Source organism: Salmo salar, unplaced genomic scaffold, assembly GCF_965601325.2.
Source record: "Salmo salar unplaced genomic scaffold, fSalSal1 ptg000071l, whole genome shotgun sequence".
Lineage (NCBI taxonomy): Eukaryota > Metazoa > Chordata > Actinopteri > Salmoniformes > Salmonidae > Salmo > Salmo salar.
Genome location: NW_027675314.1, coordinates 1,392,119 through 1,419,611, shown reverse-complemented (window position 1 = coordinate 1,419,611; position 27,493 = coordinate 1,392,119). Strand labels below are relative to the sequence as shown.

The following is a 27,493-nucleotide window of genomic DNA, read 5'->3' as shown; positions in this document are numbered from 1 at the left end:
AGAACATTTCCCCCCAGTAGTCCATTACCATCCCAGCTGAAACCAGTCCAGAACATTCCACCCAGTAGTCCATTACCATCCCAGTTGAACTGAAACCACTCCAGAATATTTCCCCCAGTAGTCCATTACCATCCCAGCTGAACTGAAACCACTCCAGAATATTCCCCCCAGTAGTCCATTACCATCCCAGCTGAACCCACTCCAGAACATTCCCCCCAGTAGTCCATTACCATCCCAGCTGAACCCACTCCAGAACATTCCCCCCAGTAGTCCATTACCATCCCAGCTGAACCCACTCCAGAACATTCCCCCCAGTAGTCCATTACCATCCCAGCTGAAACCAGTCCAGAACATTCCACCCAGTAGTCCATTACCATCCCAGCTGAAACCAATCCAGAACATTCCCCCCAGTAGTCCATTACCATCCCAGTTGAACTGAAACCACTCCAGAATATTCCACCCAGTAGTCCATTACCATCCCAGCTGAACCCACTCCAGAACATTCCCCCAATAGTCCATTACCATCCCAGCTGAACCCACTCCAGAACATTCTCCCCAGTAGTCCATTACCATCCCAGCTGAAACCACTCCAGAACATTCCCCCCAGTAGTCCATTACCATCCCAGTTGAACTGAAACCACTCCAAAACATTCCACCCAGTAGTCCATGACCATCCCAGCTGAAACCAGTCCAGAACATTCCACCCAGTAGTCCATTAGCATTCCAGCTGAACTGAAACCAGTCCAGAACATTCCCCCCAGTAGTCCATTACCATCCCAGCTGAACTGAAACCACTCCAGAACATTCCACCCAGTAGTCCATTACCATCCCAGCTGAACTCACTCCAGAACATTCCTCCAGAAGTCCATTACCATCCTAGCTGAAACCACTCCAGAACATTCCCCCCAGTAGTCCATTACCATCCCAGCTGAAACCACTCCAGAACATTCCCCCCAGTAGTCCATTACCATCCCAGCTGAAACCAGTCCAGAACATTCCACCCAGTAGACCATTACCATCCCAGCTGAACTGAAACCACTCCAGAACATTCCACCGAGTAGTCCATTACCATCCCAGCTGAACCCACTCCAGAACATTCCCCCCAGTAGTCCATTACCATCCCAGCTGAAACCAGTCCAGAACATTCCACCCAGTAGACCATTACCATCCCAGCTGAACTGAAACCACTCCAGAACATTCCACCCAGTAGTCCATTACCATCCCAGTTGAAACCAGTCCAGAACATTCCACCCAGTAGACCATTACCATCCCAGCTGAACTGAAACCACTCCAGAAACTTCCACCCAGTAGTCCATTACCATCCCAGCTGAACCCACTCCAGAACATTCCCCCCAGTAGTCCAGTACCATCCCAGTTGAAACCACTCCAGAACATTCCCCCAGTAGTCCATTACCATCCCAGTTGAAACCACTCCAGAACATTCCCCCCAGTAGTCCATTACCATCCCAGCTGAAACCAGTCCAGAACATTCCACCCAGTAGTCCATTACCATCCCAGCTGAAACCAATCCAGAACATTCCCCCCAGTAGTCCATTACCATCCCAGTTGAACTGAAACCACTCCAGAATATTCCACCCAGTAGTCCATTACCATCCCAGCTGAACCTACTCCAGAACATTCCCCCCAGTAGTCCATTACCATCCCAGCTGAAACCAGTCCAGAACATTCCCCCCAGTAGACCATTACCATCCCAGCTGAACTGAAACCACTCCAGAACATTCCACCCAGTAGTCCATTACCATCCCAGCTGAACCCACTCCAGAACATTCCCCCCAGTAGTCCATTACCATCCCAGCTGAAACCAGTCCAGAACATTCCCCCCCAGTAGTCCATTACCATCCCAGCTGAACCCACTCCAGAACATTCCCCCCAGTAGTCCATTACCATCCAAGCTGAACCCACTCCAGAATATTCCCCCCAGTAGTCCATTACCATCCCAGCTGAACCCACTCCAGAACATTCCCCCCAGTAGTCCATTACCATCCCAGCTGAAACCAGTCCAGAACATTCCACCCAGTAGACCATTACCATCCCAGCTGAACTGAAACCACTCCAGAACATTCCACCCAGTAGTCCATTACCATCCCAGCTGAACCCACTCCAGAACATTCCCCCCAGTAGTCCATTACCATCCCAGCTGAACCCACTCCAGAACATTCCCCCCAGTAGTCCATTACCATCCCAGCTGAAACCAGTCCAGAACATTCCACCCAGTAGTCCATTACCATCCCAGCTGAAACCACTCCAGAACATTCCCCCCAGTAGGCCATTAGCATCCCAGCTGAACTGAAACCAGTCCAGAACATTCCCCCCAGTAGTCCATTACCATCCCAGCTGAACTGAAACCACTCCAGAACATTCCACCCAGTAGTCCATTACCATCCCAGCTGAACTCACTCCAGAAGTCCATTACCATCCCAGCTGAAACCAGTCCAGAACATTCCCCCCAGTAGTCCATTACCATCCCAGCTGAACCCACTCCAGAACATTCCCCCCAGTAGTCCATTGCCATCCCAGCTGAAACCAGTCCAGAACATTCCCCCCAGTAGTCCATTACAATCCCAGCTGAAACCAATCAGAACATTCCCCCCAGTAGTCCATTACCATCCCAGTTGAACTGAAACCACTCCAGAACATTCCACCCAGTAGTCCATTACCATCCCAGCTGAAAACCCTCCAGAACATTCCCCCCAGTAGTCCATTACCATCCTAGCTGAAACCACTCCAGAACATTCCCCCCAGTAGTCCATTACCATCCCAGCTGAAACCACTCCAGAACATTCCCCCCAGTAGTCCATTACCATCCCAGCTGAAACCAGTCCAGAACATTCCACCCAGTAGTCCATTACCATCCCAGCTGAAACCAGTCCAGAACTTTCCCCCCAGTAGTCCATTACCATCCCAGTTGAAACCACTCCAGAACATTACCCCCAGTAGTCCATTACCATCCCAGTTGAACTGAAACCACTCCAAAACATTCCACCCAGTAGTCCATGACCATCCCAGCTGAAACCACTCCAGAACATTCCCCCCAGTAGTCCATTACCATCCCAGCTGAACCCACTCCAGAACATTCCCCCCAGTAGTCCATTACCATCCCAGCTGAACCCACTCCAGAACATTCCCCCCAGTAGTCCATTACCATCCCAGCTGAAACCAGTCCAGAACTTTCCCCCCAGTAGTCCATTACCATCCCAGTTGAAACCACTCCAGAACATTACCCCCAGTAGTCCATTACCATCCCAGTTGAACTGAAACCACTCCAAAACATTCCACCCAGTAGTCCATGACCATCCCAGCTGAAACCACTCCAGAACATTCCCCCCAGTAGTCCATTACCATCCCAGCTGAACCCACTCCAGAACATTCCCCCCAGTAGTCCATTACCATCCCAGCTGAACCCACTCCAGAACATTCCCCCCAGTAGTCCATGACCATCCCAGCTGAAACCACTCCAGAACATTCCCCCCAGTAGTCCATTACCATCCCAGCTGAACCCACTCCAGAACATTCCCCCCAGTAGTCCATTACCATCCCAGCTGAACCCACTCCAGAACATTCCCCCCAGTAGTCCATTACCATCCCAGTTGAAACCACTCCAGAACATTACCCCCAGTAGTCCATTACCATCCCAGTTGAACTGAAACCACTCCAAAACATTCCACCCAGTAGTCCATGACCATCCCAGCTGAAACCACTCCAGAAAATTCCCCCCAGTAGTCCATTACCATCCCAGCTGAACCCACTCCAGAACATTCCCCCCAGTAGTCCATTACCATCCCAGCTGAACCCACTCCAGAACATTCCCCCCAGTAGTCCATGACCATCCCAGCTGAAACCACTCCAGAACATTCCACCCAGTAGTCCATTACCATCCCAGCTGAAACTAATCCAGAACATTCCCCCCAGTAGTCCATTACCATCCCAGTTGAACTGAAACCACTCCAGAATATTCCACCAAGTAGTCCATTACCATCCCAGCTGAACCCACTCCAGAACATTCCCCCCAGTAGTCCATTACCATCCCAGCTGAACCCACTCCAGAACATTCCCCAGAGTAGTCCATTACCATCCCAGCTGAAACCAGTCCAGAATATTCCACCCAGTAGACCATTACCATCCCAGCTGAACTGAAACCACTCCAGAACATTCCACCCAGTAGTCCATTACCATCCCAGCTGAACCCACTCCAGAACATTCCCCCCAGTAGTCCATTACCATCCCAGATAAACCAGTCCAGAACATTCCACCCAGTAGACCATTACCATCCCAGCTGAACTGAAACCACTCCAGAACATTCCACCCAGTAGTCCATTACCATCCCAGCTGAAACCAGTCCAGAACATTCCACCCAGTAGACCATTACCATCCCAGCTGAACTGAAACCACTCCAGAAAATTCCACCCAGTAGTCCATTACCATCCCAGCTGAACCCACTCCAGAACATTCCCCCCAGTAGTCCAGTACCATCCCAGTTGAAACCACTCCAGAACATTCCCCCAGTAGTCCATTACCATCCCAGTTGAAACCACTCAAGAACATTCCCCCCAGTAGTCCATTACCATCCCAGCTGAACCCACTCCAGAACATTCCCCCCAGTAGTCCATTACCATCCCAGCTGAAACCAGTCCAGAACATTCCACCCAGTAGTCCATTACCATCCCAGCTGAAACCACTCCAGAACATTCCCCCCAGTAGGCCATTAGCATCCCAGCTGAACTGAAACCAGTCCAGAACATTCCCCCCAGTAGTCCATTACCATCCCAGCTGAACTGAAACCACTCCAGAACATTCCACCCAGTAGTCCATTACCATCCCAGCTGAACCCACTCCAGAACATTCCCCCCAGTAGTCCATTACCATCCCAGCTGAAACCAGTCCAGAACATTCCACCCAGTAGACCATTACCATCCCAGCTGAACTGAAACCACTCCAGAACATTCCACCCAGTAGTCCATTACCATCCCAGCTGAAACCAGTCCAGAACATTCCACCCAGTAGACCATTACCATCCCAGCTGAACTGAAACCACTCCAGAAAATTCCACCCAGTAGTCCATTACCATCCCAGCTGAACCCACTCCAGAACATTCCCCCCATTAGTCCAGTACCATCCCAGTTGAAACCACTCCAGAACATTTCCCCAGTAGTCCATTACCATCCCAGTTGAAACCATTCCAGAACATTCCCCCCAGTAGTCCATTACCATCCCAGCTGAACCCACTCCAGAACATTCCCCCCAGTAGTCCATTACCATCCCAGCTGAACCCACTCCAGAACATTCCCCCCAGTAGTCCATTACCATCCCAGTTGAACTGAAACCACTCCAGAATATTCCACCCAGTAGTCCATTACCATCCCAGCTGAACCCACTCCAGAACATTCCCCCCAGTAGTCCATTACCATCCCAGCTGAACCCACTCCAGAACATTCCCCCCAGTAGTCCATTACCATCCCAGCTGAAACCAGTCCAGAACATTCCACCCAGTAGACCATTACCATCCCAGCTGAACTGAAACCACTCCAGAACATTCCACCCAGTAGTCCATTACCATCCCAGCTGAACCCACTCCAGAACATTCCCCCCAGTAGTCCATTACCATCCCAGCTGAAACCAGTCCAGAACATTCCACCCAGTAGACCATTACCATCCCAGCTGAACTGAAACCACTCCAGAACATTCCACCCAGTAGTCCATTACCATCCCAGCTGAACCCACTCCAGAACATTCCCCCCAGTAGTCCATTACCATCCCAGCTGAAACCAGTCCAGAACATTCCCCCCCAGTAGTCCATTACCATCCAAGCTGAACCCACTCCAGAATATTCCCCCCAGTAGTCCATTACCATCCCAGCTGAACCCACTCCAGAACATTCCCCCCAGTAGTCCATTACCATCCCAGCTGAAACCAATCCAGAACAATCCCCCCAGTAGTCCATTACCATCCCAGTTGAACTGAAACCACTCCAGAACATTCCACCCAGTAGTCCATTACCATCCCAGCTGAACCCACTCCAGAACATTCCCCCCAGTAGTCCATTACCATCCCAGTTGAACTGAAACCACTCCAAAACATTCCACCCAGTAGTCCATGACCATCCCAGCTGAAACCAGTCCAGAACATTCCACCCAGTAGACCATTACCATCCCAGCTGAACTGAAACCACTCCAGAACATTCACCCAGTAGTCCATTACCATCCCAGCTGAACCCACTCCAGAACATTCCCCCCAGTAGTCCATTACCATCCCAGCTGAACCCACTCCAGAACATTCCCCCCAGTAGTCCATTACCATCCCAGCTGAAACCAGTCCAGAACATTCCACCCAGTAGTCCATTACCATCCCAGCTGAAACCACTCCAGAACATTCCCCCCAGTAGTCCATTACCATCCCAGCTGAACTGAAACAACTCCAGAACATTCCACCCAGTAGTCCATTACCATCCCAGCTGAACTCACTCCAGAACATTCCTCCAGAAGTCCATTACCATCCCAGCTGAAACCAGTCCAGAACATTCCCCCCAGTAGTCCATTACCATCCCAGCTGAACCCACTCCAGAACATTCCCCCCAGTAGTCCATTGCCATCCCAGCTGAAACCAGTCCAGAACATTCCCCCCAGTAGTCCATTACAATCCCAGCTGAAACCAATCCAGAACATTCCCCCCAGTAGTCCATTACCATCCCAGTTGAACTGAAACCACTCCAGAACATTCCACCCAGTAGTCCATTACCATCCCAGTTGAACTGAAACCACTCCAAAACATTCCACCCAGTAGTCCATGACCATCCCAGCTGAACCCACTCCAGAACATTCCCCCCAGTAGTCCATTACCATCCCAGCTGAACCCACTCCAGAACATTCCCCCCAGTAGTCCATTACCATCCCAGCTGAACCCACTCCAGAACATTCCCCCCAGTAGTCCATTACCATCCCAGCTGAAACCAGTCCAGAACATTCCACCCAGTAGTCCATTACCATCCCAGCTGAAACCAATCCAGAACATTCCCCCCAGTAGTCCATTACCATCCCAGTTGAACTGAAACCACTCCAGAATATTCCACCCAGTAGTCCATTACCATCCCAGCTGAACCCACTCCAGAACATTCCCCAGAGTAGTCCATTACCATCCCAGCTGAAACCAGTCCAGAATATTCCACCCAGTAGACCATTACCATCCCAGCTGAACTGAAACCACTCCAGAACATTCCACCCAGTAGTCCATTACCATCCCAGCTGAACCCACTCCAGAACATTCCCCCCAGTAGTCCATTACCATCCCAGCTGAAACCAGTCCAGAACATTCCACCCAGTAGACCATTACCATCCCAGCTGAACTGAAACCACTCCAGAACATTCCACCCAGTAGTCCATTACCATCCCAGCTGAAACCAGTCCAGAACATTCCACCCAGTAGACCATTACCATCCCAGCTGAACTGAAACCACTCCAGAAAATTCCACCCAGTAGTCCATTACCATCCCAGCTGAACCCACTCCAGAACATTCCCCCCAGTAGTCCATTACCATCCCAGCTGAAACCAGTCCAGAACATTCCACCCAGTAGTCCATTACCATCCCAGCTGAAACCAATCCAGAACATTCCCCCCAGTAGTCCATTACCATCCCAGTTGAACTGAAACCACTCCAGAACATTCCACCCAGTAGTCCATTACCATCCCAGCTGAACCCACTCCAGAACATTCCCCCCAGTAGTCCATTACCATCCCAGCTGAACCCACTCTAGAAAATTCCCCCCAGTAGTCCATTACCATCCCAGCTGAACCCACTCCAAAACATTCCCCCCAGTAGTCCATGACCATCCCAGCTGAAACCACTCCAGAACATTCCCCCCAGTAGTCCATTACCATCCCAGCTGAACCCACTCCAGAACATTCCCCCCAGTAGTCCATTACCATCCCAGCTGAACACACTCCAGAACATTCCCCCCAGTAGTCCATTACCATCCCAGCTGAAACCAGTCCAGAACATTCCACCCAGTAGTCCATTACCATCCCAGCTGAAACCAATCCAGAACATTCCCCCCAGTAGTCCATTACCATCCCAGTTGAACTGAAACAACTCCAGAATATTCCACCCAGTAGTCCATTACCATCCCAGCTGAACCCACTCCAGAACATTCCCCCCAGTAGTCCATTACCATCCCAGCTGAAACCAGTCCAGAACATTCCACCCAGTAGACCATTACCATCCCAGCTGAACTGAAACCACTCCAGAACATTCCACCCAGTAGTCCATTACCATCCCAGCTGAACTCACTCCAGAACATTCCTCCAGAAGTCCATTACCATCCCAGCTGAAACCAGTCCAGAACATTCCCCCCAGTAGTCCATTACAATCCCAGCTGAAACCAATCCAGAACATTCCCCCCAGTAGTCCATTACCATCCCAGTTGAACTGAAACCACTCCAGAACATTGCACCCAGTAGTCCATTACCATCCCAGTTGAAACCACTCCAGAACATACCCCCCAGTAGTCCATTACCATCCCAGCTGAAACCACTCCAGAACATTCCCCCCAGTAGTCCATTACCATCCCAGCTGAAACCACTCCAGAACATTCCCCCCAGTAGTCCATTACCATCCCAGCTGAAAACCCTCCAGAACATTCCCCCCAGTAGTCCATTACCATCCCAGCTGAAACCACTCCAGAACATTCCCCCCAGTAGTCCATTACCATCCCAGCTGAAACCACTCCAGAACATTCCCCCCAGTAGTCCATTACCATCCCAGCTGAAACCAGTCCAGAACATTCCACCCAGTAGTCCATTACCATCCCAGCTGAAACCAGTCCAGAACATTCCCCCCAGTAGTCCATTACCATCCCAGTTGAAACCACTCCAGAACATTACCCCCAGTAGTCCATTACCATCCCAGTTGAACTGAAACCACTCCAAAACATTCCACCCAGTAGTCCATTACCATCCCAGCTGAACTGAAACCACTCCAGAACATTCCACCCAGTAGTCCATTACCATCCCAGCTGAACTCACTCCAGAACATTCCTCCAGAAGTCCATTACCATCCCAGCTGAAACCAGTCCAGAACATTCCCCCCAGTAGTCCATTACCATCCAAGCTGAACCCATTCCCCCCAGTAGTCCATTACCATCCCAGTTGAACTGAAACCACTCCAGAATATTCCACCCAGTAGTCCATTACCATCCCAGCTGAACCCACTCCAGAACATTCCCCCCAGTAGTCCATTACCATCCCAGCTGAAACCAGTCCAGAACATTCCACACAGTAGTCCATGACCATCCCAGCTGAACCCACTCCAGAACATTCCCCCCAGTAGTCCATTACCATCCCAGCTGAACCCACTCCAGAACATTCCCCCCAGTAGTCCATTACCATCCCAGCTGAAACCAGTCCAGAACATTCCACCCAGTAGTCCATTACCATCCCAGCTGAAACCAATCCAGAACATTCCCCCCAGTAGTCCATTACCATCCCAGTTGAACTGAAACCACTCCAGAATATTCCACCCAGTAGTCCATTACCATCCCAGCTAAACCCACTCCAGAACATTCCCCCCAGTAGTCCATTACCATCCCAGCTGAAACCAGTCCAGAACATTCCACCCAGTAGACCATTACCATCCCAGCTGAACTGAAACCACTCCAGAACATTCCACCCAGTAGTCCATTACCATCCCAGCTGAACCCACTCCAGAACATTCCCCCCAGTAGTCCATTACCATCCCAGCTGAACCCACTCCAGAACATTCCCCCCAGTAGTCCATTACCATCACAGCTGAAACCACTCCAGAACATTCCTCCAGAAGTCCATTACCATCCCAGCTGAACCGAAACCACTCCAGAACATTCCAACCAGTAGTCCATTACCATCCCAGCTGAACTGAAACCACTCCAGAACATTGCACCCAGTAGTCCATTACAACCCAGCTGAACCCACTCCAGAACATTCCTCCAGAAGTCCATTACCATCCCAGCTGAAACCAGTCCAGAACATTCCACCCAGTAGTCCATTACCATCCCAGCTGAAACCACTCCAGAACATTCCCCCCAGTAGTCCATTACCATCCCAGCTGAACTGAAACCACTCCAGAACATTCCCCCCAGTAGTCCATTACCATCCCAGCTGAACCCACTCCAGAACATTCCCCCCAGTAGTCCATTACCATCCCAGCTGAACCCACTCCAGAACATTCCCCTCAGTAGTCCATTGCCATCCCAGCTGAAACCAGTCCAGAACATTCCCCCCAGTAGTCCATTACAATCCCAGCTGAAACCAATCCAGAACATTCCCCCCAGTAGTCCATTACCATCCCAGTTGAACTGAAACCACTCCAGAACATTCCACCCAGTAGTCCATTACCATCCCAGTTGAAACCACTCCAGAACATACCCCCCAGTAGTGCATTACCATCCCAGCTGAAACCACTCCAGAACATTCACCCCAGTAGTCCATTACCATCCCAGCTGAAACCACTCCAGAACATTCCCCCCAGTAGTCCATTACCATCCCAGCTGAAAACCCTCCAGAACATTCCCCCCAGTAGTCCATTACCATCCCAGCTGAAACCAGTCCAGAACATTCCACCCAGTAGTCCATTACCATCCCAGCTGAAACCAGTCCAGAACATTACCCCCAGTAGTCCATTACCATCCCAGTTGAACTGAAACCACTCCAAAACATTCCACCCAGTAGTCCATTACCATCCCAGCTGAACTGAAACCACTCCAGAACATTCCACCCAGTAGTCCATTACCATCCCAGCTGAACTCACTCCAGAACATTCCTCCAGAAGTCCATTACCATCCCAGCTGAAACCAGTCCAGAACATTCCCCCCAGTAGTCCATTACCATCCAAGCTGAACCCATTCCCCCCAGTAGTCCATTACCATCCCAGTTGAACTGAAACCACTCCAGAATATTCCACCCAGTAGTCCATTACCATCCCAGCTAAACCCACTCCAGAACATTCCCCCCAGTAGTCCATTACCATCCCAGCTGAAACCAGTCCAGAACATTCCACCCAGTAGACCATTACCATCCCAGCTGAACTGAAACCACTCCAGAACATTCCACCCAGTAGTCCATTACCATCCCAGCTGAACCCACTCCAGAACATTCCCCCCAGTAGTCCATTACCATCCCAGCTGAACCCACTCCAGAACATTCCCCCCAGTAGTCCATTACCATCACAGCTGAAACCACTCCAGAACATTCCTCCAGAAGTCCATTACCATCCCAGCTGAACCGAAACCACTCCAGAACATTCCAACCAGTAGTCCATTACCATCCCAGCTGAACTGAAACCACTCCAGAACATTGCACCCAGTAGTCCATTACAACCCAGCTGAACCCACTCCAGAACATTCCTCCAGAAGTCCATTACCATCCCAGCTGAAACCAGTCCAGAACATTCCACCCAGTAGTCCATTACCATCCCAGCTGAACGACCACTCCAGAACATTCCCCCCAGTAGTCCATTACCATCCCAGCTGAACTGAAACCACTCCAGAACATTCCCCCCAGTAGTCCATTACCATCCCAGCTGAACCCACTCCAGAACATTCCCCCCAGTAGTCCATTACCATCCCAGCTGAACCCACTCCAGAACATTCCCCTCAGTAGTCCATTGCCATCCCAGCTGAAACCAGTCCAGAACATTCCCCCCAGTAGTCCATTACAATCCCAGCTGAAACCAATCCAGAACATTCCCCCCAGTAGTCCATTACCATCCCAGTTGAACTGAAACCACTCCAGAACATTCCACCCAGTAGTCCATTACCATCCCAGTTGAAACCACTCCAGAACATACCCCCAAGTAGTGCATTACCATCCCAGCTGAAACCACTCCAGAACATTCACCCCAGTAGTCCATTACCATCCCAGCTGAAACCACTCCAGAACATTCCCCCCAGTAGTCCATTACCATCCCAGCTGAAAACCCTCCAGAACATTCCCCCCAGTAGTCCATTACCATCCCAGCTGAAACCACTCCAGAACATTCCCCCCAGTAGTCCATTACCATCCCAGCTGAAACCACTCCAGAACATTCCCCCCAGTAGTCCATTACCATCCCAGCTGAAACCAGTCCAGAACATTCCACCCAGTAGTCCATTACCATCCCAGCTGAAACCAGTCCAGAACATTACCCCCAGTAGTCCATTACCATCCCAGTTGAACTGAAACCACTCCAAAACATTCCACCCAGTAGTCCATTACCATCCCAGGTGAACTGAAACCACTCCAGAACATTCCACCCAGTAGTCCATTACCATCCCAGCTGAACTCACTCCAGAACATTCCTCCAGAAGTCCATTACCATCCCAGCTGAAACCAGTCCAGAACATTCCCCCCAGTAGTCCATTACCATCCAAGCTGAACCCATTCCCCCCAGTAGTCCATTACCATCCCAGTTGAACTGAAACCACTCCAGAATATTCCACCCAGTAGTCCATTACCATCACAGCTGAACCCACTCCAGAACATTTCCCCCCAGTAGTCCATTACCATCCCAGCTGAAACCAGTCCAGAACATTCCACCCAGTAGTCCATTACCATCCCAGTTGAACTGAAACCACTCCAGAATATTTCCCCCAGTAGTCCATTACCATCCCAGCTGAACTGAAACCACTCCAGAATATTCCCCCCAGTAGTCCATTACCATCCCAGCTGAACCCACTCCAGAACATTCCCCCCAGTAGTCCATTACCATCCCAGCTGAACCCACTCCAGAACATTCCCCCCAGTAGTCCATTACCATCCCAGCTGAACCCACTCCAGAACATTCCCCTCAGTAGTCCATTGCCATCCCAGCTGAAACCAGTCCAGAACATTCCCCCCAGTAGTCAATTACAATCCCAGCTGAAACCAATCCAGAACATTCCCCCCAGTAGTCCATTACCATCCCAGTTGAACTGAAACCACTCCAGAACATTCCACCCAGTAGTCCATGACCATCCCAGCTGAAACCACTCCAGAACATTCCCCCCAGTAGTCCATTACCATCCCAGCTGAACCCACTCCAGAACATTCCCCCCAGTAGTCCATTACCATCCCAGCTGAACCCACTCCAGAACATTCCCCCCAGTAGTCCATTACCATCCCAGCTGAAACCAGTCCAGAACATTCCACCCAGTAGTCCATTACCATCCCAGCTGAAACCAATCCAGAACATTCCCCCCAGTAGTCCATTACCATCCCAGTTGAACTGAAACCACTCCAGAATATTCCACCCAGTAGTCCATTACCATCCCAGCTGAACCCACTCCAGAACATTCCCCCAATAGTCCATTACCATCCCAGCTGAACCCACTCCAGAACATTCTCCCCAGTAGTCCATTACCATCCCAGCTGAAACCACTCCAGAACATTCCCCCCAGTAGTCCATTACCATCCCAGTTGAACTGAAACCACTCCAAAACATTCCACCCAGTAGTCCATGACCATCCCAGCTGAAACCAGTCCAGAACATTCCACCCAGTAGTCCATTAGCATTCCAGCTGAACTGAAACCAGTCCAGAACATTCCCCCCAGTAGTCCATTACCATCCCAGCTGAACTGAAACCACTCCAGAACATTCCACCCAGTAGTCCATTACCATCCCAGCTGAACTCACTCCAGAACATTCCTCCAGAAGTCCATTACCATCCTAGCTGAAACCACTCCAGAACATTCCCCCCAGTAGTCCATTACCATCCCAGCTGAAACCACTCCAGAACATTCCCCCCAGTAGTCCATTACCATCCCAGCTGAAACCAGTCCAGAACATTCCACCCAGTAGACCATTACCATCCCAGCTGAACTGAAACCACTCCAGAACATTCCACCCAGTAGTCCATTACCATCCCAGCTGAACCCACTCCAGAACATTCCCCCCAGTAGTCCATTACCATCCCAGCTGAAACCAGTCCAGAACATTCCACCCAGTAGACCATTACCATCCCAGCTGAACTGAAACCACTCCAGAACATTCCACCCAGTAGTCCATTACCATCCCAGTTGAACCCAGTCCAGAACATTCCACCCAGTAGACCATTACCATCCCAGCTGAACTGAAACCACTCCAGAAACTTCCACCCAGTAGTCCATTACCATCCCAGCTGAACCCACTCCAGAACATTCCCCCCAGTAGTCCAGTACCATCCCAGTTGAAACCACTCCAGAACATTCCCCCAGTAGTCCATTACCATCCCAGTTGAAACCACTCCAGAACATTCCCCCCAGTAGTCCATTACCATCCCAGCTGAAACCAGTCCAGAACATTCCACCCAGTAGTCCATTACCATCCCAGCTGAAACCAATCCAGAACATTCCCCCCAGTAGTCCATTACCATCCCAGTTGAACTGAAACCACTCCAGAATATTCCACCCAGTAGTCCATTACCATCCCAGCTGAACCTACTCCAGAACATTCCCCCCAGTAGTCCATTACCATCCCAGCTGAAACCAGTCCAGAACATTCCCCCCAGTAGACCATTACCATCCCAGCTGAACTGAAACCACTCCAGAACATTCCACCCAGTAGTCCATTACCATCCCAGCTGAACCCACTCCAGAACATTCCCCCCAGTAGTCCATTACCATCCCAGCTGAAACCAGTCCAGAACATTCCCCCCCAGTAGTCCATTACCATCCCAGCTGAACCCACTCCAGAACATTCCCCCCAGTAGTCCATTACCATCCAAGCTGAACCCACTCCAGAATATTCCCCCCAGTAGTCCATTACCATCCCAGCTGAACCCACTCCAGAACATTCCCCCCAGTAGTCCATTACCATCCCAGCTGAAACCAGTCCAGAACACTCCACCCAGTAGACCATTACCATCCCAGCTGAACTGAAACCACTCCAGAACATTCCACCCAGTAGTCCATTACCATCCCAGCTGAACCCACTCCAGAACATTCCCCCCAGTAGTCCATTACCATCCCAGCTGAACCCACTCCAGAACATTCCCCCCAGTAGTCCATTACCATCCCAGCTGAAACCAGTCCAGAACATTCCACCCAGTAGTCCATTACCATCCCAGCTGAAACCACTCCAGAACATTCCCCCCAGTAGGCCATTAGCATCCCAGCTGAACTGAAACCAGTCCAGAACATTCCCCCCAGTAGTCCATTACCATCCCAGCTGAACTGAAACCACTCCAGAACATTCCACCCAGTAGTCCATTACCATCCCAGCTGAACTCACTCCAGAAGTCCATTACCATCCCAGCTGAAACCAGTCCAGAACATTCCCCCCAGTAGTCCATTACCATCCCAGCTGAACCCACTCCAGAACATTCCCCCCAGTAGTCCATTGCCATCCCAGCTGAAACCAGTCCAGAACATTCCCCCCAGTAGTCCATTACAATCCCAGCTGAAACCAATCAGAACATTCCCCCCAGTAGTCCATTACCATCCCAGTTGAACTGAAACCACTCCAGAACATTCCACCCAGTAGTCCATTACCATCCCAGCTGAAAACCCTCCAGAACATTCCCCCCAGTAGTCCATTACCATCCTAGCTGAAACCACTCCAGAACATTCCCCCCAGTAGTCCATTACCATCCCAGCTGAAACCACTCCAGAACATTCCCCCCAGTAGTCCATTACCATCCCAGCTGAAACCAGTCCAGAACATTCCACCCAGTAGTCCATTACCATCCCAGCTGAAACCAGTCCAGAACTTTCCCCCCAGTAGTCCATTACCATCCCAGTTGAAACCACTCCAGAACATTACCCCCAGTAGTCCATTACCATCCCAGTTGAACTGAAACCACTCCAAAACATTCCACCCAGTAGTCCATGACCATCCCAGCTGAAACCACTCCAGAACATTCCCCCCAGTAGTCCATTACCATCCCAGCTGAACCCACTCCAGAACATTCCCCCCAGTAGTCCATTACCATCCCAGCTGAACCCACTCCAGAACATTCCCCCCAGTAGTCCATGACCATCCCAGCTGAAACCACTCCAGAACATTCCCCCCAGTAGTCCATTACCATCCCAGCTGAACCCACTCCAGAACATTCCCCCCAGTAGTCCATTACCATCCCAGCTGAACCCACTCCAGAACATTCCCCCCAGTAGTCCATTACCATCCCAGTTGAAACCACTCCAGAACATTACCCCCAGTAGTCCATTACCATCCCAGTTGAACTGAAACCACTCCAAAACATTCCACCCAGTAGTCCATGACCATCCCAGCTGAAACCACTCCAGAAAATTCCCCCCAGTAGTCCATTACCATCCCAGCTGAACCCACTCCAGAACATTCCCCCCAGTAGTCCATTACCATCCCAGCTGAACCCACTCCAGAACATTCCCCCCAGTAGTCCATGACCATCCCAGCTGAAACCACTCCAGAACATTCCACCCAGTAGTCCATTACCATCCCAGCTGAAACTAATCCAGAACATTCCCCCCAGTAGTCCATTACCATCCCAGTTGAACTGAAACCACTCCAGAATATTCCACCCAGTAGTCCATTACCATCCCAGCTGAACCCACTCCAGAACATTCCCCCCAGTAGTCCATTACCATCCCAGCTGAACCCACTCCAGAACATTCCCCAGAGTAGTCCATTACCATCCCAGCTGAAACCAGTCCAGAATATTCCACCCAGTAGACCATTACCATCCCAGCTGAACTGAAACCACTCCAGAACATTCCACCCAGTAGTCCATTACCATCCCAGCTGAACCCACTCCAGAACATTCCCCCCAGTAGTCCATTACCATCCCAGATAAACCAGTCCAGAACATTCCACCCAGTAGACCATTACCATCCCAGCTGAACTGAAACCACTCCAGAACATTCCACCCAGTAGTCCATTACCATCCCAGCTGAAACCAGTCCAGAACATTCCACCCAGTAGACCATTACCATCCCAGCTGAACTGAAACCACTCCAGAAAATTCCACCCAGTACTCCATTACCATCCCAGCTGAACCCACTCCAGAACATTCCCCCCAGTAGTCCAGTACCATCCCAGTTGAAACCACTCCAGAACATTCCCCCAGTAGTCCATTACCATCCCAGTTGAAACCACTCAAGAACATTCCCCCCAGTAGTCCATTACCATCCCAGCTGAACCCACTCCAGAACATTCCCCCCAGTAGTCCATTACCATCCCAGCTGAAACCAGTCCAGAACATTCCACCCAGTAGTCCATTACCATCCCAGCTGAAACCACTCCAGAACATTCCCCCCAGTAGGCCATTAGCATCCCAGCTGAACTGAAACCAGTCCAGAACATTCCCCCCAGTAGTCCATTACCATCCCAGCTGAACTGAAACCACTCCAGAACATTCCACCCAGTAGTCCATTACCATCCCAGCTGAACCCACTCCAGAACATTCCCCCCAGTAGTCCATTACCATCCCAGCTGAAACCAGTCCAGAACATTCCACCCAGTAGACCATTACCATCCCAGCTGAACTGAAACCACTCCAGAACATTCCACCCAGTAGTCCATTACCATCCCAGCTGAAACCAGTCCAGAACATTCCACCCAGTAGACCATTACCATCCCAGCTGAACTGAAACCACTCCAGAAAATTCCACCCAGTAGTCCATTACCATCCCAGCTGAACCCACTCCAGAACATTCCCCCCATTAGTCCAGTACCATCCCAGTTGAAACCACTCCAGAACATTCCCCCAGTAGTCCATTACCATCCCAGTTGAAACCATTCCAGAACATTCCCCCCAGTAGTCCATTACCATCCCAGCTGAACCCACTCCAGAACATTCCCCCCAGTAGTCCATTACCATCCCAGCTGAACCCACTCCAGAACATTCCCCCCAGTAGTCCATTACCATCCCAGTTGAACTGAAACCACTCCAGAATATTCCACCCAGTAGTCCATTACCATCCCAGCTGAACCCACTCCAGAACATTCCCCCCAGTAGTCCATTACCATCCCAGCTGAACCCACTCCAGAACATTCCCCCCAGTAGTCCATTACCATCCCAGCTGAAACCAGTCCAGAACATTCCACCCAGTAGACCATTACCATCCCAGCTGAACTGAAACCACTCCAGAACATTCCACCCAGTAGTCCATTACCATCCCAGCTGAACCCACTCCAGAACATTCCCCCCAGTAGTCCATTACCATCCCAGCTGAAACCAGTCCAGAACATTCCACCCAGTAGACCATTACCATCCCAGCTGAACTGAAACCACTCCAGAACATTCCACCCAGTAGTCCATTACCATCCCAGCTGAAACCAGTCCAGAACATTCCACCCAGTAGACCATTACCATCCCAGCTGAACTGAAACCACTCCAGAAAATTCCACCCAGTAGTCCATTACCATCCCAGCTGAACCCACTCCAGAACATTCCCCCCATTAGTCCAGTACCATCCCAGTTGAAACCACTCCAGAACATTCCCCCAGTAGTCCATTACCATCCCAGTTGAAACCATTCCAGAACATTCCCCCCAGTAGTCCATTACCATCCCAGCTGAACCCACTCCAGAACATTCCCCCCAGTAGTCCATTACCATCCCAGCTGAACCCACTCCAGAACATTCCCCCCAGTAGTCCATTACCATCCCAGTTGAACTGAAACCACTCCAGAATATTCCACCCAGTAGTCCATTACCATCCCAGCTGAACCCACTCCAGAACATTCCCCCCAGTAGTCCATTACCATCCCAGCTGAACCCACTCCAGAACATTCCCCCCAGTAGTCCATTACCATCCCAGCTGAAACCAGTCCAGAACATTCCACCCAGTAGACCATTACCATCCCAGCTGAACTGAAACCACTCCAGAACATTCCACCCAGTAGTCCATTACCATCCCAGCTGAACCCACTCCAGAACATTCCCCCCAGTAGTCCATTACCATCCCAGCTGAAACCAGTCCAGAACATTCCACCCAGTAGACCATTACCATCCCAGCTGAACTGAAACCACTCCAGAACATTCCACCCAGTAGTCCATTACCATCCCAGCTGAACCCACTCCAGAACATTCCCCCCAGTAGTCCATTACCATCCCAGCTGAAACCAGTCCAGAACATTCCCCCCAGTAGTCCATTACCATCCAAGCTGAACCCACTCCAGAATATTCCCCCCAGTAGTCCATTACCATCCCAGCTGAACCCACTCCAGAACATTCCCCCCAGTAGTCCATTACCATCCCAGCTGAAACCAATCCAGAACAATCCCCCCAGTAGTCCATTACCATCCCAGTTGAACTGAAACCACTCCAGAACATTCCACCCAGTAGTCCATTACCATCCCAGCTGAACCCACTCCAGAACATTCCCCCCAGTAGTCCATTACCATCCCAGTTGAACTGAAACCACTCCAAAACATTCCACCCAGTAGTCCATGACCATCCCAGCTGAAACCAGTCCAGAACATTCCACCCAGTAGACCATTACCATCCCAGCTGAACTGAAACCACTCCAGAACATTCCACCCAGTAGTCCATTACCATCCCAGCTGAACCCACTCCAGAACATTCCCCCCAGTAGTCCATTACCATCCCAGCTGAACCCACTCCAGAACATTCCCCCCAGTAGTCCATTACCATCCCAGCTGAAACCAGTCCAGAACATTCCACCCAGTAGTCCATTACCATCCCAGCTGAAACCACTCCAGAACATTCCCCCCAGTAGTCCATTACCATCCCAGCTGAACTGAAACAACTCCAGAACATTCCACCCAGTAGTCCATTACCATCCCAGCTGAACTCACTCCAGAACATTCCTCCAGAAGTCCATTACCATCCCAGCTGAAACCAGTCCAGAACATTCCCCCCAGTAGTCCATTACCATCCCAGCTGAACCCACTCCAGAACATTCCCCCCAGTAGTCCATTGCCATCCCAGCTGAAACCAGTCCAGAACATTCCCCCCAGTAGTCCATTACAATCCCAGCTGAAACCAATCCAGAACATTCCCCCCAGTAGTCCATTACCATCCCAGTTGAACTGAAACCACTCCAGAACATTCCACCCAGTAGTCCATTACCATCCCAGTTGAACTGAAACCACTCCAAAACATTCCACCCAGTAGTCCATGACCATCCCAGCTGAACCCACTCCAGAACATTCCCCCCAGTAGTCCATTACCATCCCAGCTGAACCCACTCCAGAACATTCCCCCCAGTAGTCCATTACCATCCCAGCTGAACCCACTCCAGAACATTCCCCCCAGTAGTCCATTACCATCCCAGCTGAAACCAGTCCAGAACATTCCACCCAGTAGTCCATTACCATCCCAGCTGAAACCAATCCAGAACATTCTCCCCAGTAGTCCATTACCATCCCAGTTGAACTGAAACCACTCCAGAATATTCCACCCAGTAGTCCATTACCATCCCAGCTGAACCCACTCCAGAACATTCCCCCCAGTAGTCCATTACCATCCCAGCTGAACCCACTCCAGAACATTCCCCAGAGTAGTCCATTACCATCCCAGCTGAAACCAGTCCAGAATATTCCACCCAGTAGACCATTACCATCCCAGCTGAACTGAAACCACTCCAGAACATTCCACCCAGTAGTCCATTACCATCCCAGCTGAACCCACTCCAGAACATTCCCCCCAGTAGTCCATTACCATCCCAGCTGAAACCAGTCCAGAACATTCCACCCAGTAGACCATTACCATCCCAGCTGAACTGAAACCACTCCAGAACATTCCACCCAGTAGTCCATTACCATCCCAGCTGAAACCAGTCCAGAACATTCCACCCAGTAGACCATTACCATCCCAGCTGAACTGAAACCACTCCAGAAAATTCCACCCAGTAGTCCATTACCATCCCAGCTGAACCCACTCCAGAACATTCCCCCCAGTAGTCCATTACCATCCCAGCTGAAACCAGTCCAGAACATTCCACCCAGTAGTCCATTACCATCCCAGCTGAAACCACTCCAGAACATTCCCCCCAGTAGTCCATTAGCATCCCAGCTGAACTGAAACCAGTCCAGAACATTCCCCCCAGTAGTCCATTACCATCCCAGCTGAACTGAAACCACTCCAGAACATTCCACCCAGTAGTCCATTACCATCCCAGCTGAACTCACTCCAGAACATTCCTCCAGAAGTCCATTACCATCCCAGCTGAAACCACTCCAGAACATTCCCCCCAGTAGTCCATTACCATCCCAGCTGAACCCACTCCAGAACATTCATCCAGAAGTCCATTACCATCCCAGCTGAAACCAGTCCAGAACATTCCACCCAGTAGTCCATTACCATCCCAGCTGAAACCACTCCAGAACATTCCCCCCAGTAGTCCATTAGCATCCCAGCTGAACTGAAACCAGTCCAGAACATTCCCCCCAGTAGTCCATTACCATCCCAGCTGAACTGAAACCACTCCAGAACATTCCACCCAGTAGTCCATTACCATCCCAGCTGAACTCACTCCAGAACATTCCTCCAGAAGTCCATTACCATCCCAGCTGAAACCACTCCAGAACATTCCCCCCAGTAGTCCATTACCATCCCAGCTGAACCCACTCCAGAACATTCCCCCCAGTAGTCCATTACCATCCCAGCTGAACCCACTCCAGAACATTCCCCCCAGTAGTCCATTACCATCCCAGTTGAAACCACTCCAGAACATTCCCCCCAGTAGTCCATTACCATCCCAGTTGAAACCACTCCAGAACATTCCCCCCAGTAGTCCATTACCATCCCAGCTAAAACCACTCCAGAACATTCCCCAGTAGTCCATTACCATCCCAGTTGAACTGAAACCACTCCAGAACATTCCCCCCAGTAGTCATTACCACCCCAGCTGAAAACACTCCAGAACATTCCCCAGTAGTCCATTACCATCCCAGTTGAACTGAAACCACTCCAGAACATTCCACCCAGTAGTCCATTACCATCCCAGCTGAAACCACTCCAGAACATTCCACCCAGTAGTCCATTACCATCCCAGTTGAAACCAATCCAGAACATTCCATAATACACACAACAGTAAAACATAGGACCAGTACGTACTTCTGAGGAGATCTACTGGCAACTTCCGCTTTCAACCTCACGTTCTTCTGGACCAGGTCAATAGTCTGACACCGTAACATCTTGTTAGCCTTGAGTAGAAGAAATATATATATATAAATATGTATGAAACTTGTGCAGTTCCAGAATGTAATGTAATGTAATATATATATATATATATATATATATATATATTCTATTACATTACATTACATTCTGGAACTGCACAAGTTTCAGACATTATTTGGTCAGTTACTTTGTGTATTGTCATCTTTGTACGTATGTGACGTTGATCTGACGATACCACCAGTGAGAAAACGTTTATTTTCGCGTCAAATTGACAGTTGACGACTCTGATTACGGGGATTTAATTGACACACAAAAGAAACATTCCAGTGATTGTTTCCCGGTGTTTTACGCAGTTGCGCACCATGTACAAAATAACATAAAATGAATATTAAAAAAATTATTGATCGTAATGAGTTATGTGCAATAGCTTCCTCCATAGACGGATCATATTCATTAATACCTCTTTCAGTTTCTCCACATCCAGTTTTATCCAGCTGTAACCGTCTGTAGCTGCTCTCAGCTTGTTGCTCCAGTCTTCCACAACACTGGGCTCTAGACCCCGGTCTTCTCTCCGGCTGGCTGTTACAGTACAGGGATCTAGTACAGTCTTCAGCTGGGACTCCAAGCTCTGGTTCTTGTTCCTCAGATCTTCATTCTCTTTGAGGAGACCTTCCATTTCATCCTGAATGATAAAAAAAGACAAGACAAGACGTCCCACCGTAGAATTACATTTAGAAGTCACATAGTGATTCAGAGGATCTCGGCGGCGTCGCGAGAGGATCTCGGCGGCGTCGCGAGAGGATCTCGGCGGCGTCGCGAGAGGATCTCTGCGGCGTCGCGAGATGATCTCTGATGTAGGCTAGGGGTTCTCAAACTGGGGGCCGCTGAATTATTCAGAATTTGTTAAAAAAAATTAAAAAAAACATTTAAATTCATTTTGTCCAAAGTATATGTGGAATAAGTGTAATGGCAAAATGTCTAGAATTGCAGGATATTAGCATTAAAGCTGCAACAACAAAATCTCTCTGCCCCATGATTAAACTACAACTAAATTACAACTACCTCTTCCCCTACTGTATTTATTTATTTTGCTCCTTTGCACCCCAGTATTTCTACTTTGCACACTCATCTACTGTCAAATCTACCATTTCAGTGTTTTAATTGCTATATTGTATTTACTTTGCCACCATGGCCTATTTATTGCCTTTACCTCCCTTTTCTCACCTCATTTGCTCACATTGTATATAGACTTATTTTTCTACTTTATTATTGACTGTATGCATGTTTTACTCCATGTGTAACTCTGTGTTGTTGTATGTGTCGAACGGCTTTGCTTTATCTTGGCCAGGTCGCAATTGTAAATGAGAACTTGCTCTCAACTTGCCTACCTGGTTAAATAAATGTGAAATAAAATAAAATAATGAAATGTGTTGTATTGCAGAAAATTAGCTACAAAAACTCTCTCCAATGCCAAGAGGTGGGCCTTTAAGATGTTAACGGACGAATCAGGGCCCGAGCCTTGGTTCGTCCGGTCATGCACAGCCAAAGTCATAGTAAAACTCCTTGTATGCTAATTTTTTATCTCACTCGAGTTTAAAAGGGGGCCCCAGATGAATGTTTTATCACAAAAGGGGGCCCCAGCTCCAAAAAGAGAGACCCTGGTGTAGGCTACAAGGTGCTTTCAGAAAGTATTTGGGCCCCTTGACTTTCTCCACATCTTGTTACGTTACAGCCTTATTCTAGAATAGATTCAATTGTTATTTTTCCTCATCAATCTACACACAATACCCCATAACGACATCACAATACCCCATAACGACATCTCAATACCCCATAACGACATCTCAACACCCCATAACGACATCGCAATACCCCATAACGACATCGCAATACCCCATAACGACATCGCAGCATTACGACATCCCAATATCCCATAACGACATCCCAATATCCCATAACGACAAAGCAAAAACAGGATTTTAGAATTGTTTGCAAATGTATTAAAAAACAACAACTGAAATATCACATTTACATAAGTATTCAGACCCTTTACTCAGTACCTTTGACAGTGATTACAGTCTTCTTGGGTATGACTCTACAAGCTTGGCACACCTGTATTTGGGGAGTTTCTCCCATTCTTCTCTGCAGATCCTCTCAAGCTCTGTCAGGTTGGATGGGGAGCGTCGCTGCACAGCTATTTTCAGGTCTCTCCAGAGATGTTTGATCGGGTTCAAGTCTGGTCTCTGGTTGGGCCACTCAAGGATATTTAGAGACTTGACCCGAAGCCACTCCTGCGTTGTCTTGGTTTTGTGCTTAGGGTCGTTGTCCTGTTGGAAGGTGAACCTTCTCCCCAGTCTGAGGTCCTGACCGCTCTGGAGCAGGTTTTCATCAAGGATCTCTGTACTTTGTCCTGTTAATCTTTCCCTCGATCCTGACTAGTCTCCCAGTCCCTGCCACTGAAAAACATCCCCGCAGCATGATGCTGCCACCACCATGCTTCACCGTAGGGATGGTATTGGCCAGGTAATGAACAGTGCTTGGTAACCTTCCCCAGATGTGTGCCTGGACACAATCCTGTCTCCGAGCTCTACAGACAATTCCTTCGACCTCATGGCTTGGTTTTTGCTCTGACATGCACTGTCAACTGTGGGACCTTACATAGACAGGTGTGTGCTTTTCCAAATCATGTCCAATCTTAATGAATTTATCACAGGGGGACTTCAATCAAGTTGTAGAAACATCTCAAGGATGATCAATGGAAACAGGATGCACCTGAGCTCTATTTCGAGTCTCATAGCAAAGGGTCTGAATATTTATGTAAATAAGGTATAATTTCTTTTATTTATACATTTGCAAAAAAACAATTTTTAAATCTGTTTTCTCTTTGTCACTATGGGGTATTAAATATAGATTGATGAGGGGAAAAATGAATTTAAACCATTTTAGAGTAAGGCTGTAACATAACAAAATGTGGAAAAAGTGAAGGGGTCTGAACACTTTCCGAATGCTCTTTATGTCAAACTGCTAGAGGGGGAAACAGATAAAGGAAACACTAAAACAGACTACAGTTTAAACATGCAGCATATTTAGCTTACTTCATATTCCCTCAACAGAAGCTCTCCCCTGGTCTTTCGGAGGTGTTTCTTCACAGAATAGCTCTCGTTAGACTCGCTCTCATTTGTCCCTCCTAAAAAATGTTTTTTTTAAAAAAGGACCACAGTAGGAAATCAGTTCACTAACAAAGAATTGGAACTCTGCCACCTTTAGTTACTGGTAACATCAACAGTTGCCATAAAGTGCTTTACAGGTACCCAGCCTAGTCTAGACCCCAAACAGTAAGTACTACAGCAACAGGTAAAAACCTCCCTAGAAGGAAGAAACCGTGAGAGGAACCAGACTCTTCTCTTCTCTTCTGATTCATATTATCCAGAGGTAACCTGGTTGACATTATTATCCAGAGGTAACCTGGTTGACATTATTATCCAGAGGTAACCTGGTTGACATTATTATCCAGAGGTAACCTGGTTGACATTATTATCCAGAGGTAACCTGGTTGACATTATTATCCAGAGGTAACCTGGTTGACATTATTATCCAGAGGTAACCTGGTTGACATTATTATCCAGAGGTAACCTGGTTGACATAATTATCCAGAGGTAACCTGGTTGACATAATTATCCAGAGGTAACCTGGTTGACATAATTATCCAGAGGTAACCTGGTTGACATAATTATCCAGAGGTAACCTGGTTGACATAATTATCCAGAGGTAACCTGGTTGACATAATTATCCAGAGGTAACCTGGTTGACATAATTATCCACAGGTAACCTGGTTGACATAATTATCCACAGATAACCTGGTTGACATAATTATCCACAGATAACCTGGTTGACATAATTATCCACAGATAACCTGGTTGACATAATTATCCACAGATAACCTGGTTGACATAATTATCCACAGGTAACCTGGTTGACATAATTATCCACAGGTAACCTGGTTGACATAATTATCCACAGGTTGACATATTTTGCAGTAGCTGTTAGGCCATTACTCGTACCTATAATTTGTCTGCACGGGTTCTCTGAGGTGATGGGAACTCGGCATGAAGGACATTGACTCGCCTTCTTCAACCAAATGTCCATGCAGCAAGAACAGAACACGTGGTTATTGGCACAGATGACGGGCTGGCGGACCTGCAGACAGCAATGTTAAAAAGAAAGATTGGTTATTTTAATGATCGATTGCAATACAACTATCCGTGCATTGTAGGGCACTGAGCTATTGTGAGATGAATCAAGAAGAGTTCAACTATAGCTAATATTTGGCATTGCAAAGCCTTCCTACTAAATTGCACCAAGATGCTAGCTAGCTAAACTAACAACACATGATCTGATCTGCAGCCACCAACCAGAATTGGTCGATGTAATTAGTCAACAAATGTGTAGCTAACTAGCCATCAACAGACAAATATGAGTAACTAATCGTTCAAAAGGTTCAAAATGTACATCACTTGCTAAACGAATATTTACTAGGCAAGGAAGCCAACGTTAGCTAAGTTGGCTAATCAACAGCTAACTAGCATAGTTAGCATTTCTGTCTACGTAAACGGTTGCATTGGCTAAACACGTTGTTCCAAAACGAAATGCACAACAAAATATAAACCGAATTACCTTTCCAAGGCAGATCTGGCATGATATGGGTAAAGTTAGAGAAAGAGTCACGTTTTGAAAGTTGTTTGCCATTGTTTTTGCTCAAGAGTTTCGGCGAGAAACTACAACAACAACAAAAAAACACTCCTCGGACAAAAAGCACCGCCTTCAAAAAACCACATAACTACGGAAAGCCAAATGGTAGAAAATGTACCGCTGCTCTGCTTTGCGTTTCAAAGACAGACAGACGACATCACAGTTCAGGACCATAGACAGCACCTGACAGAACACCTGTGCTTTTCAACCTCCGACAGGACAGACATGGGGATATTGGTTTTTCATTAACATTTTAAACTTTTTGAAATGTTTTTTTTTTTTTACAAAATAACAGAATTATAAAAAAATATAAAAAAATCTATTTCGACTCTACAGTCTCAAAAAATCAGGTAAAACTTCCCTCAAATCCAACTCCCCAGAAATTGCGGTCTTTACCCCTCAAACTCAACTCCAGGCCTTGAAGCCAGTTCCACTGCATTTTTTTTCATTTGTTCCCCTCTAATCAGGGACTGATTTAGACCTGGGACACCAGGTGGGTGATTCCCCTCTAATCAGGGACTGATTTAGACCTGGGACACCAGGTGGGCGATTCCCCTCTAATCAGGGACTGATTTAGACCTGGGACACCAGGTGGGCGATTCCCCTCTAATCAGGGACTGATTTAGACCTGGGACACCAGGTGGGCGATTCCCCTCTAATCAGGGACTGATTTAGACCTGGGACACCAGGTGGGCGATTC

The 27,493-nt window shown here is 48.7% G+C and overlaps 1 protein-coding gene across 2 annotated transcripts in view; it reads right to left on the bottom strand.

Annotated features, from left to right (window-relative positions):
* LOC106592517 (uncharacterized) overlaps nt 1-26,871 on the bottom strand; it is a 68,416-nt gene extending 41,545 nt beyond the window's left edge. Inside the window, exons 1-5 of one of the 2 annotated variants that reach the window (XM_045714126.2) lie at nt 26,719-26,871; nt 26,106-26,241; nt 25,140-25,231; nt 22,505-22,726; nt 21,979-22,067 (exon numbers count right to left, since the gene is read on the bottom strand). In XM_045714126.2, coding sequence (XP_045570082.1) covers nt 21,979-22,067; nt 22,505-22,726; nt 25,140-25,231; nt 26,106-26,241; nt 26,719-26,790 — 611 coding nt within the window. In that variant the 5' untranslated portion in view covers nt 26,791-26,871. Of the gene's footprint in view, nt 1-21,978; nt 22,068-22,504; nt 22,727-25,139; nt 25,232-26,105; nt 26,242-26,718 lie in introns of those variants that run through there. The other variant, XM_082970871.1, reaches the window with a different exon arrangement.
* Between the last annotated feature and the right edge of the window lie 622 nt (nt 26,872-27,493).